Source organism: Bombina bombina, chromosome 7, assembly GCF_027579735.1.
Source record: "Bombina bombina isolate aBomBom1 chromosome 7, aBomBom1.pri, whole genome shotgun sequence".
Taxonomy (NCBI): domain Eukaryota; kingdom Metazoa; phylum Chordata; class Amphibia; order Anura; family Bombinatoridae; genus Bombina; species Bombina bombina.
Genome location: NC_069505.1, coordinates 93,727,917 through 93,743,463, shown reverse-complemented (window position 1 = coordinate 93,743,463; position 15,547 = coordinate 93,727,917). Strand labels below are relative to the sequence as shown.

General features: G+C 36.5%; 1 protein-coding gene across 3 annotated transcripts in view; it reads left to right on the top strand.

Moving 5' to 3' along the window:
- HRAS (HRas proto-oncogene, GTPase) overlaps positions 1-15,547 on the top strand; it is a 198,690-nt gene that overhangs the window by 143,032 nt on the left and 40,111 nt on the right. For 2 of the 3 annotated variants that reach the window (XM_053720184.1, XM_053720185.1), the window contains one exon: positions 9,443-9,514. The exons of the other annotated variant lie outside the window; for it this stretch is intronic. In XM_053720184.1, the coding sequence (XP_053576159.1) occupies positions 9,443-9,514 (72 nt within the window). The remainder of the gene's footprint in view (positions 1-9,442; positions 9,515-15,547) is intronic. 3 annotated transcript variants of the gene reach the window in all.

Sequence of the window (15,547 nt, the reverse complement as noted above, 5' to 3'; positions counted from 1 at the left end):
GACACCCTCTGAGATCACAATGATATTAAAGAGACGAGACACCCTCTGAGATCACAATGATATTAAAGAGACGAGACACCCTCTGAGATCACAATGATATTAAAGGGACGAGACAACCTCTGAGATCACAATGATATTAAAGGGACGAGACACCCTCTGAGATCACAATGATGTTAAAGGGACAAGGCACCCTCTGAGATCACAATGATATTAAAGGGACGAGACACCCTCTGAGATCACAATGATATTAAAGGGACTAGACACCCTCTGAGATCACAATGATATTAAAGGGACTAGACACCCTCTGAGATCACAATGATATTAAAGAGACGAGACAACCTCTGAGATCACAATGATATTAAAGAGACGAGACAACCTCTGAGATCACAATGATATTAAAGGGACGAGACACCCTCTGAGATCACAATGATGTTAAAGGGACAAGGCACCCTCTGAGATCACAATGATATTAAAGGGACGAGACACCCTCTGAGATCACAATGATATTAAAGGGACTAGACACCCTCTGAGATCACAATGATATTAAAGGGACTAGACACCCTCTGAGATCACAATGATATTAAAGAGACGAGACACCCTCTGAGATCACAATGATATTAAAGAGACGAGACACCCTCTGAGATCACAATGATATTAAAGAGACGAGACACCCTCTGAGATCACAATGATGTTAAAGGTACAAGGCACCCTCTGAGATCACAATGATATTAAAGAGACCAGACACCATCTGAGATCACAATGATATTAAAGAGACGAGACACCCTCTGAGATCACAATGATATTAAAGGGACAAGGCACCCTCTGAGATCACAATGATATTAAAGGGACAAGGCACCCTCTGAGATCACAATGATATTAAAGAGACGAGACACCCTCTGAGATCACAATGATATTAAAGGGACAAGGCACCCTCTGAGATCACAATGATATTAAAGGGACGAGACACCCTCTGAGATCACAATGATATTAAAGGGACGAGACACCCTCTGAGATCACAATGATATTAAAGGGACGAAACACCCTCTGAGATCACAATGATATTAAAGGGACATGAAACCCAAAGTTTTTTCTTTCATTATTCAGACAGAGCATGCGATTTTAAACAACTTCCTAAATTACTCATGATCAAAATTTCTTTGTTCCTTTGATATCTTTTGTTGAAAAGTGTGTCTGAAGCACTATATGGCAGCAGTTTTGCAAGAATGTTATCGATATGCAAGACCACTAGATAGCAGCACTATTTCCTGCCATATCGTGCTCCAGATGCCTATCTAGGTATCTCTTTAACACAGAATATCATAAGAACAAAGCAAATTTAATCATAGAAGTAAATTGGAAACTTTTTTAAAATTGTATGCTGTGTCTGAGCCACAAAAAAATGTTTTGGTTTCATATCCCTTTAAGATTAAAACCAGATCTTGTAAAATACAACCTTTTGCTGTCACATTACTTGTAATTGCAAGTCCTTCTGTGATGTAGCAATGATAGACTAAGCCCAATTAGCTTGTGGGTCATAATTACACTGCAACATTCTTTCCCCCGTATGGGATTTTATCTTCATTGTGTATAATTCTAAACCATTGTTTTGCACAATACACCTTTTAAATTATAAAAAGATGTTGCTCCACTGCTTAGCTGGAAGCCTATTGGTTGATTTTGACAAGCCCTTCTCCACACAATAAAGGTAATTACCTAGATTACAATCTGCTCTCATATTGTACACAGTCCTCTCATAGCAGAGATATATCTGATAATATGTGAATCACTTACTGTACACTCCCTTCTGGGGATCATAGGTACTGCATTGTTATGGCAGCAGTCAATTGTGTCCTCTCCATTAAAGGGGTGCAACTCCTATTTTTAATTCAGCTAAACATCACATAGCAAGATCCCATTCTCAGTGTACTGCCCTCTAGTGGTCACATACCCTAAATGCAGCTAAACATCACATAGCAAGATCCCATTCTCAGTGTACTGCCCTCTAGTGGTCACATACCCTAAATACAGCTAAACATCACATAGCAAGATCCCATTCTCAGTGTACTGCCCTCTAGTGGTCACATACCCTAAATGCAGCTAAACATCACATAGCAAGATCTCATTCTCAGTGTACTGCCCTCTAGTGGTCACATACCATAAATGCAGCTAAACATCTCATAGCAATTAGCAAAATGCCATTCTCAGTGTACTGCCCTCTAGTGGTCACCTACCCTAAATGCAGCTAAATATCTCATAGCAAGATCCCATTCTCAGTGTACTGCCCTCTAGTGGTCACATACCCTAAATACAGCTAAACATCACATAGCAAGATTCCATTCTCAGTGTACTGCCCTCTAGTGGTCACCTACCCTAAATGCAGCTAAACATCACATAGCAAGATTCCATTCTCAGTGTACTGCCCTCTAGTGGTCACATACCATAAATGCAGCTAAACATCTCATAGCAATTAGCAAGATGCCATTCTCAGTGTACTGCCCTCTAGTGGTCACCTACCCTAAATGCAGATAAACATCACATAGCAATATCCCATTCTCGGTATACTGCCCTCTAGTGGTCACCTACCCTTCATTATTTATAAAAGTGACCAATTTTTCCCACACAGTTTAACCTCTTAGATGTGCTTGATGAGGCATCCTTATTTTGTACATCTCTCTTTCAGTGTGGATGACAAAAATAGGTTTTTCATCCAGGGGGTCCTTCTTCTGATCCAGGTCCTGGGGACCACTTCACTGCAAATGGAAAAAGGAGACTGTCTCTTCCCTGCAGGCCCTGTGATGTCACCACCCACTCCAGTAGTGAGGCCACAAGGGAGCGGGGCTAACTGCTAAAACTGGCAGTGATAGACAGATAGCCAGGGAACTGGGGAAGAAGGTCCCTATCTCTCCTCCTGTTTTGGCTAGAGGGACAACTTTCCCCTTATTTGCAGGTAATCACCGTAAAAATGGTTAATATATGCAACAGCATTTAATATGCTATTGAACTCGAGGGGGGCTATAATGGAGCCTCTATCACCCCCCCTGTTTTTGCTAGAGGGACAAGTAATCCCTCATTTGAAAGTTCATACCTCCCTATTTCAAAAAGGGGGCTACTAAAGAGCCCAGTCTGTTTTAACTAGATTGGTATGAGACCCTTTAAGGGAAAAAGAGAATTCCCCTCTTTCAAATGAGGGGTCACACCACCCTCTAATTTTCAGGTGATCACCTGCTCCAAGTAGACAGCCATACTGTATTTGAGGAAGGGTAGGGGGCACTTTCAGAGCCCTCATTCCCCCCATATACAGATGTTTGAGACTCAATTTTAAAAGACGAGAACCCCCTCTTTCCAGTATGAGGTATCACACCCCTGTCATTAGTAGGTGATTACCATTTTTATGCCAATCACCTACCTAATGTATTTACTGTAGGGCAATAGTGGTTGTATAGGGGCCCCTATCCCCATTAGACAGTGCATAACACACATGCACTTAATACCCCTTACATGAAAGAGGAGATTGCCGTAATCAAATGAGTGGTTTCTTACCCCTTTAAATAGCAGCTAATTTTCATAGAAACAGCAATCACCTGTATACTTGGTGCCTTTTACAGTCATCTGAGCTATAAAAGGGACCCTTGCTCCCAAAATATGCACTATCACAAGGTAAGTGACCTCTTTTTAAAATATCGAGGCCACTATTTCAAAGGAGAGGTCACATGTCTTGTAGTTATCCGCTGACCAATGTGTTACCAATAAACACCTGTCTGAACCATAATCATAATGGAACAATATCAGGGTGGTGTCTTACCCCCTATGTGGCCCCCCCACAATACATTCATCAACTTGAGACCCCTTATTTGAAAGAAGCAATCCTGGTCTTTCAAATAAATGGTCCTGAGTCCACCCACTGCTTCTTATGACTGCTGCTTCTTAACTTCCGTTTCTGGCGGACCGGAAAAGGTGGGGGCGTTGAAGCAGCCATCCGCTGCTTAATAAATCTCCCCCCTTGTCTCATCTTTGGTTGTATTTTTGGAGTTCTGGTGATTTTTAAGAGGCCTTAATTACCCCCTCACAATAACAACATATCATAATACCCTGAATTTGAAAGACTTAGGTTTAACAATTATGTATGTATGTCCTTATCACTAAGAAGTAATAGTCATAACCTGGTAGTAACCGCTAGACTCATTTATTTGTACTGTTGCTGCTAGGGCTCATACAACAATGTTTTTCTGAACCAATAAAAAAAATGAAGGAATAAAAATAGATGTAAAACTGAGAGGATGTAAAAATGGGCAAAATGTTGTGAAATTATTTATAGGATAACTTTTGCTACAGCTATTTTATGTTTTTTTGTTTAGTTTTTTAAAATATTGTTTGCTGTGCTGTGTGATTTTAGACAGGGATAGGAACATGCAAACAGTTTCAAAATGGGTTAAACCACGCTTCTGGGAATTCTGAATTTTGTAGCATTTAATATTTGTGTAATATTTGTACAGTTAGATATTGTATTCGACTCATTTTCTTCATAAATTGCAAGATGGTGAATAGTGACAAAAATAATAATTGTTCTCTTTTCTGATTTTTATTTGTTAAGTTTAATTGAACCATAAAGTATAAAATCATTAATTTTGCTGTTTTGGAAAGGCGAGCTGATATTAAATGTGGGGCAATAAAATGGTTTGCAGATAGCTCACCACAAAATTTTTAAAGGCACGGATTTAGGACTTCCACAACCCACTTTAATCCAAAATAGCACAATATAAATCCAGCCTTCCTAAAATGGGACCTTTATTAATTTACACCGGGTCCATAGGCATACAAACAATGTTTTGGGCCTGCTATAGGCCCTTAGTCATGCTCTAAGGGCCTATAGCTTGCCTGAAATGTTGTTTGTATGCCTTTGAACCCTGTGTAAATGAATAAACGTCCCATTTAAAATAAGACTGGATTTATATTGTACTAATTACCATGTAGGCTACATCAACTGGCGCAAAAATGTAATTTTGTTTTTCATTGAATATGTTGGTGTTTTCTCATATTATTATATTTCTGCAAACTAACATTATTTCCTAAAAAAATGCTTGGACTGCTAAAAAACAAGGTATCATTTGCGTGGGTACCTCACAGAAAAAAGTTAAAATGTATATGAAAATGCAGCGAAGGCCAAACGAAAATGGCCCAGCATCGAAAGGGTTAAGGACTGTAATTGCGTTACAAGATTTGATATTATTTGTACCTAGAGTTGAACCTCCCCAGCATGCAATAGTTATATTCATATTGTATTTATTTGAACTGCTACTGTTATGCAATACAGCCTCCTGCCACATACTAAAAGTGATTAACTAATTTGCACTCTTCCACATACATTTTACACAAGCTTCTCCCTAGCGTGATTAAAACACATTCTATAACATTTAAATTATATTTTATAAAAATTATTAATAATTAAAAATAATAGTTTTGAATATTTTATATGAAATATATACATTATGCACCTTAATATAACTCCTGTTAGCACACATGTATGCATGCAAAACTTAACACGAGTAAAGAAACTCTTCATGTGCGCTAAACCCGAAGGTACTTATGAATACTTCAAATTCCAGTGTTCTTCACATAGATATATAGTATACAGTATTGTGCACACCACCAGCTTTGTTGTTTTAGCATAGTTTTAATGACCATTTATATTTATTTATCCGTCTCTTCTTAAGATACAAACAGAAAAAACAGGAAATATGTACACAAAAAATACAATTTTCAAAATTAAATGGCTTCTTCAGGCAAAAGTCAGTATTTAGCGTGACCTCCCTTGGCACTAAACACATCTTGAACTCTTTTGGGGAGACTGTCCTGAAGTTTTCTGAAGTAATCTTCTGGTATATAATACCAGGCTTCTTTCAGCAATTCCCAGAGTTCTTTAGATTTAGGTTGTCTTTTATTTCTTTCTCTGCCCAGATGTTCCCATACTGCCTCTATAATATTTAGGTCTATTCAGGTGTTTCGGCCAGTCCATGACTGTCAGTGTTTTATCAGATGTTTTTCTCTCTGAATATGATATCACTGCATTAGCAGTGTGCTTGGGATCGTTATCATGCAGAAAAATAAAACCATTCCCAATCAGGCGCTTTCCAGAAGGAATAGCGTAATGAATTAAAACCTGTCTTTACTTTTCAGCATCCATGATCCCATCAATTCAGCCAATATCACCAACACCACTGGCAGAAATGCAGCCCCAAACCAGGACAGACCCTCCACCATGTTTCACTGAAGGCCGCATGCACTCACTCTTCCATCTCTCTCCAACTCTTCTTCTCACATATTGTTGATGATTGGACCCAAACATTTTAAACTTGTATTTATCACTCCATAATACTCTATTCCACTGATCATTATTCAAATCTTTATGAGCTTTAGCATATCTTAGTCTTTTCGCACCTTTTCCCCTTCTGAAAAAGTGGTTTCTTGACTGATACCCTTCCAAAGACCATTCCTGATCAAGCTTCTTTGGACTATAGAAGGGTCAACTTGGCATCCCAATGAAGCTGCCAGATGCTGAGCCAGGTCCTTGCTGGATTTCTTCTGGTCTCTCAAAGAAGAAACTCTGAGAAACTTCTCATCAGATTTTAAAAGTTTTATTGGCCTTCCAGTCCTTTTTTTTATCCTTGACTTGTCTTGATTCTTTAAATTTCTTTATAGCAGTGTGAATACCAATCTTGAGTATCCAGTTTGTTTGCTGATCTCCCTTTGAGAGTAGAATTGCTGATTCAAAAGTATTATTTAATGTCTGTCAAATTCTGGGATCTTTGACATTTTAAATGGAATGATGTAATTGAAAGTTGGTCTTATTAGCAAGCTTCCAATGAATTAAACTCATACCACATGTGTATATAATGCTGAAGCATGTTTTGCACAAACCTGGTGTAATAGGCCTTTTTCACAGCAGTCATTTTGACATGAAATAGTAGGACAAATACAGGTGTTAGCAATGACATTAATTAGGGTTCCATTCCATTTAGGTTTACGAGAGCCAGGTTCCTGCTATTGCTCAAGTGTAAGGGGAGGTGAGAATAAATACCTGCCACTTTAGCCTATAGAAGCATTTTTTTTTCAGATTTTTTTTCATTTTTTTTAATACTGCATACAAATATCCTGTATTTTCTGGTTGTATTCTAATAAAGATACTGATAAATAATTAAATATGGTCATTATACCATTGCTAAAACAACAAATCTAATGGTGGCTTAAGACTTTTGCACAGTACTATATATATATATATATATATATATATATACCTACCTATATATCTATATGAATATATACAGGTATAGATATATACAAATATATATATATATATATATATATATATATATATATATAGGAATGCATATATATTTTAAAATACAAAGAACATTTTCTACTATGTGAAGTATGTTGGAATGTAAACTATTTATGGATATGGGACATTAAACACGTTGAGATTGTAACATAAAATCTTTAATTACACGTAGTAAAAAAAACTTTGCTAATGACTATTCAGAAAATATTGTTTTTTAGAATAATCGGTGCCAGTGCTAATATAATCGTGGAATATTAACATATGTTTTCGTTAAACAAATATATATGTTCCATTGCTACAGGTGAAATAGTTCACCTGTAGTATTAAAGGGACAGGCAAGTCCAAAATAAACTTTCATGATTCAAATAGGGCATGTCATTTTAAACAACTTTCCAATTTACTTTTATCACCAATTTTGCTTTGTCCTCTTGGTATTCTTAGTTAAAAGCTAAACCTAGGAAGGTTTGCATGCTAATTTTTTACACCTTGAAGGCCGCCCCTAATCTTAATGCATTTTGACAGTTTGTCACCACTAGAGGGTGTAAGTTCATGTCTGTCATATAGATAACATTGAGCTCACGCACGTGAAGTTACCTAGGAGTCAGCACTAATTGGCTAAAAGTCTGTTAAAAGAACTGAAATAAGGGGGCAGTTTGCAGAGGCTTAGATACAAGGTAATTACAGAGGTAAAATGTGTATTATTATATCTGTGTTGATTATGCAAAACTGGGGAATGAATAATTAAGGGATTATCTATATTTTTAAACAACAAAAATTCTGGTGTTGACTGTCCCTTTAAAAACTACCTTTAGCACTGGAGAAGTGCGCTAATCCTGACCCTTCTTCACAGAGCTTTGGACTACGCTAGTCGAAGGCTTAAAACATGCTAAACCTCCTATTAATGCTGCCCTGGGCTCTTTGAAGAAGTATCGGATTAGCGCCACTCTCCAGCCTGCTATAGGTAAGAATTTTAACCCTTAAACAGACAGTGTACACCATTTTTCATATAAATTCATGTAACAGACTCTACTATAAAGAAGAATATGCACAGATACTGAAAATAAAATCCAGTATAAAACCTTTTAAAAACTTACTTAGATGCTTCCAATTCAGCAGTGTTGATGAGGTTAAGCAGGAACACCCACTAAAAGAGAGCAAACCCCCCTCCCCTGCATATGAAAAGACCCATTATACAAACAGAAACAATCTGAAGTCTGTATACATCAGTATACATCTAAAACTTTGGGGCTTGGTTAGGAGTATGAAAATCAGCACAATGTTATTTAAAAATAAGCAAAACTATAATTTTTTTTATAAAAACACTCCCAGATAGGCTATATAAATGGATCTTCATGGGTCATGAAATCTACAAAACATTTATGCAAAGAAAAATCTAGTGTATAATGTCCCTTTACCATATCCAGTTGCCTCATTTTTATCAAATCCTGACTATTTTATGAAAGCATCAACCAAGCAATACCTTTTGCGTCACCTTTGAGACTAGAGCCTTCTATATACTTTTGCATTGTATTTATTTTTAACGTGTGTAAAGGACTTGAGTGTTTGAAATGTCTGCCCTGAATGAACCACAAGGACAAATATAAAGAGTCAGTAAATCATTTGTGTAAAGCAGCTGCCTGGTTTGTGCCTAATACTTGTTTTCAAATGTTTTCTTTTGCTTTATTTTTTTTGTAAAACGGTAGATTTTTATGGGGCAAATCTGGATAGTAGAGACACTAGTAGTATAGGCAGAATATAGAAAAAGGGAACTGGATTTACCAATGGGTATTTTTCAGTTTGGCTTTTAGTAGTTTAACAGTTTCATTCCTCCCACTCACCATGTCATTTGATTTTATGAATTTAGGTAACATTAGACAAGAGCAGATAGTCATGTGATGCCTCTAGTTGGTGTGACATGATTATTATTCCTGGTTTAAAAGGATTTAATAGCCTTCACTCATTCTGTATTTGTAACTCTCCCAATGGGAGAGTGAATTTCCAGCTTGAAGACTCTTAAAGTTTTGTTTATAAGTAAAATCCCTTTTAATTATTACATAGGTTTCAGTAACCATTTCATTTCCCTCTCCTATAATTTCTAAATGGCAGACGTGGCAGCCCCATCCCTGGCCAAATGAATGAGACGTTTCACCGTCGTATCTCCGTAATTGAAGATATTTTGTGAGTAGGAAAACCCATTTCATTTCCTGTTATCTATAAACTTCTGGGAAAGTTTCCTCAGATTATCTTCTAATTGCTTATAGTTAAGTATATTAGGATGTTCTATATTGTTTATTAATCAGAAGAGAGAGAAGCTTCTCATTAGTTGGTTAAGGTTTTCATTGTTTTGATCCTAGATTTTTTTCCTATTATATTTTGCTGTTCATCCTTCAGGAAACAATAAACTCTACATTCCCTTGATAGGGCAAGATTACAAGTGGAGGGCAATAGTTTGCGCCATAGCGATAAGGGGTATATTGCAGGGGTTTGCACTCATTGGGCTTACCACTGGTATTACAAGATGAAAGTAAATGCGTGTGAGTCCAATCGTGATTTACGCTAGAATCATTACCGCAATTTCAGAGCTGTGGTTAACTGTTTGTCAAAAATAAAAAGTTACACAAAAGTCTTCAAAAATACATTACAAATTACAGTTACACCTATTATAACACTGTCTAATAAAAATATATTAAAAAATATTGCACACAAAAGTTATAAGGGCTCAAAGATATGAGATCTCAGGTGTTATAAAAAAAAATAAAAACGGCAAAGGGCTTTAACATTGAGATACATACATATAAGTCTAAAGATGTGTGTGTGTATATATATATACAGTTGTGCTCATAAGTTTACATACCCTGGCAGAATTTATGATTTCTTGGCCATTTTTCAGAGAATATGAATGCTAACACAAAAACTTTTCTTTCACTCATGGTTAGTGTTTGGCTGAAGCCATTTATTATCAATCAAATGTGTTTAATCTTTTTAAATCATAATGACAACAGAAACTACCCAAATGACACTGCTTACATACCCTGGTGATTTTGGCCTGATAACATGCACACAAGTTGACACAAAGGGGTTTGAATAGCTACTAAAGGTAACCATCCTCATCTGTAATCTGTTTTCTTGTAATTAGTATGTGTATAAAAGATCAATGAGTTTCTGGACTCCTGACAGACCCTTGCATCTTTCATCCAGTGCTGCACTGTTGTTTCTGTATTCTGAGTCATGGGGAAAGCAAAAGAATTGTCAAAGGATCTGCGGGAAAAAGTAGTTGAACTGTATAAAACAGGAAAGGGATATAAAAAGATATCCAAGGTATTGAGAATGCAAATCAGCAGTGTTCAAACTCTAATCAAGAAGTGGAAAATGAGGGGTTCTGTTGAAACCAAACCAGGCGAGGATGGTTACCTTTAATAGCCATTCAAACCCCTTTGTGTCAACTTGTGTGCATGTTATCAGGCCAAAATCACCAGGGTATGTAAACTTGATCAGGGTCATTTAGGTAGTTTCTGTTGTCATTATGATTTAAATAGAGTAAACACAGTTGATTTATAATAAATGGCTTCAGCCAAACACTAACCATGAGTGAAGGAAAAAAGTTTTTGTGTTATCATTCATATTCTCTGAGAAGTGGCCAAGAAATCATAAATTCTGCCAGGGTATGTAAACTTTGAGCACAACTGTATATATATATATATATAAATAACAAGAGTATTGCATTGAGCAATGATACTTTTTTATTGGACTAACTATACATTTATAAGTTGACATGCTTTCGGAAGAATGCCTTTTTTTTTCAAGTCTGAAGCAATACTGACCAATTTGATGGAATTTACAGATTATATCTATCTATTAAAGGGACAGCCAACCTAAAATTGATACATATAAAGTGGCAAATGATTATTATTTTCAAATGTAGCCCAATTTTCTACCATATATCGTTTAAAAGTAAAAGACTTACAATTTGCTCCACTGCTGATTTAAAATGTCCGCCCGCCCCCTCCCCTATTTCGTCATCAGCATCGTCATCTGCCTGTGATTGTAGTAACTTTTCTATCCTCCCCTTCCCATGTTTGGTGCATGCGCATTATGCCGATTTTAGTCAAGGGGAACTTTTGAATCCAGAACTCCAAGTGACCGCTCAGTATTATAGCGGTTTCATATGTGAGACGTACCAGTGTGCTTGTTTTCAGTGCCGACCGAGCGATTTGCACTGAGTCTTATGAACCCTGAGCATTAGACAAGATGTAACATTGTGTCTCACATTCTTAAGGGGGGTGATTGGCTACTGATTGTTATATCAAGCATGTGTTTTTAATGAGCAGTATCAAGTTGGGTTGATGAGTTTAGTGCTTCCTAGTGCAGAAAAGTCATCAGCCCAACTTGATGTATTAAACAAAGCAATGCCGTTGTACTCACAAGTAAGGTGGCACTTCAATATACCTGTATATGCATACTGGGAAATCTCAGTGTCCCAGCTCAATGACCTATGGTTAGGTTGAACCACCCACTGCTCCTCTGGATTCTAGGTGACTATTAATGAGTGGGGCAGCAGTTAAAAGTTAAAACATTTATTTAAAATCAATTAACATAATAAAAACCGAGGGAGTATATTGTGACCCTCAAATAGCATAGTAGAACCGCAACGCATTTCTTAGCCATATAGGATGTTTCATCAGGCGTATACTGCTCATTAAAAACACATGCTTGATATAACAATCAGTAGCCAATCACCCCCCTTACGCAAGTGGTTAACTCTTCCTTATACCTAAGTCAGCATTACTCATATTCCACAGCAAATAACCCTAAAAGGTAATAACAACAACATTTTCTATCTTGTCCCTCCATGAGCCAGAATCGCATGAGTATAGATAACAAAAAACCTCAATCCATAAAAAAAGCTTTATTGATTTTTCTTCAAAATGACAAACATTGATAATACAATAAAGGGAAGTATACAAGTATGTATAATTTTCATTGAGAATCTGCATTAAAAAAGAATGTGAGACACAATGTTACATCTTGTCTAATGCTTGGGGTTCATAAGACTCGGTTAAAATTGCTCGGTCGGCGATGAAGACAAGCACACTGGTACGTCTCACATTTGAAATCACCAATAATACTGAGCGGTTACTTGGAGTTCCGGATTCAAAGGTTCCCCTTGACTAAAATGAGCGCATTGCGCATGCGCCAAACACCGGAACGTGGAGGATAGAAAAGTTACTACAAGCACAGGCAGATGACGATGCTGATGGCGAAATAGGGGAGGGGGCAGACTGACATTTTAAATCGGCAGTGGAGCAAATCGTAAGTCTTTTTACTTTCAAATGATATATGCTAGAAAATTGGGCTACATTTGTAAATAATAATTGTTTCCACTTTATATGTATCACTTAGAACCCATTTTGGGTTGACTGTCCCTTTAAATTCCATCAAATTGGTCAGTATTGCTTCAGACTTGAAAAAGGAAGGCATTCTTCCGAAAGCTTGTCAACTTATAAATGTATAATTAGTCCAATAAAAAAGTATCATTGCTCAATGCAATACTCTTGATGTTTTGATATCCGAATCTCTGGACTAACACGGCTACTCCAATCAATCAATATATATATATTTATTTGTGTATATATGTATTTATGTACTTATATGTATTTACAGATATATACACAGATAAATATATAGGTATACATATACAGATATATATATGTATATATGTGCATTAGAGCCTTTTGCCGTTAAGTAGATGAAAACATGTAAAAACATATTTATGCAATATTGATATTTAATAAAGGTTTTAACTATGTATTTACTGTAAATATTTCACATTTCAATGTTCTGTACATAGGGGAATATGTTTTTAAATAGATAGTCCTGTGTGTGTATATATATATATATATATATATATATATATATATAAATATCTATCTATCTATCTATCTCTCTATATATATATAATATATATATATATATATATATATATATATATATATATTTGTTTAAAAACATCAGATATGTGTAGAAATATTTAATTATGCATAAATATATTCCGTTAGGTAAAGAACATTGGAATAGGAAATATTCATATTTTCATGTCAGGTTAGTGTTTGCGGAGAATATTCTAAGTTCTGAATTTTGCTCTAGTCGGGTTACTGCTAGAGCAAAAATAGTTTACTTTCAACTTGTAATACCAGTGCAACATGACTAGCGCAAAAATAGTAATTCTAGCGGAGTTATTGGTATAGCAGAAATGCAAAATAAATACCGCTGCCCTTGTAATCTGGCCCATAGTGTTCATGTATTCATAATAAAATAAAAAAGTTGCAGTCCACTTTATTATTATTTTTTATATTTTAAACATATTGCTTTTCATTGTCCCTTTGAAATGGATTCTGCAGTATCCAGAACCATGACTCATAACACAACATTCTACAGATTGATTACTTGATCATAGCAGGTAAATATACTGCAGATTACATAAAATAGGAGCTTTCAAGAGTTATGCCCTTGGACTGCACAGTAAATATTGCTATAGTTTTAAAGGGTTCTGAAAAATCTGTTTTAGGTACAGATGGTATAAAATACAATATACAAAAAGTATTCAGACTCCATAATTTTTTCACATTTACTCCATAATAATAAAAGCAAAAAAAACAACAACAGATATTTGATAACTGCACATTTATTAAAAAGAAAAAAATGAAAATATCACATTGACATAAATATTCAGACCCTTTGTTATGACACTTGAAATTTAGCTCAGGCGCATCCCATTTCTCTGGATCATCTTTGAGATGTTTCTACACTTTAATTAGAGACCACCTGTAGCAAATTCAAATGATTGGACATGATTTGTAAAAGGCACACACCTGTCTATATAAGGTCTCACAGCTGAAAATGCATACCAGAGCAAAAACCAAGCCACGAGGAACTGCCTGCAGAGCTCAGAAAAAAGATTGTTTTAAGGCACAGATCTGTGGGAGGCTACAAGAAATCTTGGCTTCATTGAAGGTTCCCAAGAGCACAGTGGCCTCTATAATTTCTAAATGGAAGAAGTTTGGAACAATCAAGACTCTTCCTAGAGCTGGCGACCCGGCCAAACTGAGCAATCAGGGGGGAAGGACTTTGTTAAGAGAGGTGAGCAAGAACCTGATGGTCACTCTAGTTGAGTTCCAGAGATCATGTGTGGAGATGGGAGAAAATAAATCTGGGGTTAATTGCACGGTGGCCAGATGGAAGTCTCTCCTTATTGCAAGACACATGAAAGCCTGTTTGGGATTTGCAAAAAAGAACCTGAAGGACTCTCAGACTGTGAGAAACAAGATTCTCTGGTCTTATGAAAAAAGATTGAACTGTTTGGACTCAATTCCAAGTGTCAAGTCTGGGGAAAACCAATGGTGAAGCATGGTGGTGGTAGCCTCATGCTGTGTTTTTCAGCGGCAAGGACTGTGGGGACTGGCCAGGGTTGACGGAAAGCTGAATGCAGCAAAATACAGATATGTCCTGGTCCAGAGTGCTTAGGTCCTCAGACTGGGCCAAAGTTTCATCTTCCAACAGGACGATGACCCTAAGGACACAGCCAAGACAACACAAGTGTGGCTTGGAAAACTCTGTGAATGTCCTTGAGTGGCCCGGACTTGAACCCAATTGAATATCTTTGGAGAGACCTGAAAATGGCTGTGCCCGGACAATCCCCATCCAACCTGAAAGAGCTTGAGAGGATCTGCAGAGAAGAATGGCATAAATTCCTCAAGTCCAAGTGTGCTAAGCTTCTTGCATTGTACCCAAAAATACTTGAGGCTGCAATTGCTGCAAAAGGAGCTTTAACTAAGTACTTAGTTAAAGGTCTCAATACTTATGTCAATGTGATATCTCATTGTAAACTTTTTAATAAATTTGCATGGTTATCAAAAATTTTGTTTTTTCTTTGTCATTATTGGGTATGGAGTGTAGATTGATGTGAAAGAAAAAACTAATTTAAAACATTTAGCATAAGGCTGCAACATACAAAAACATAATTTATGTAAGAACTTACCTCATAAATTCATTTATTTCATATTGGCAAGAGTCCATGAGCTAGCGACGTATGGGATATACAATCCTACCAGGAGGGGCAAAATTTCCCAAATCTCAAAATGCCTACAAATACACCCCTCACCACACCCACAATTCAGTTTAACGAATAGCCAAGTAGTGGGGTGATTGAAAAAG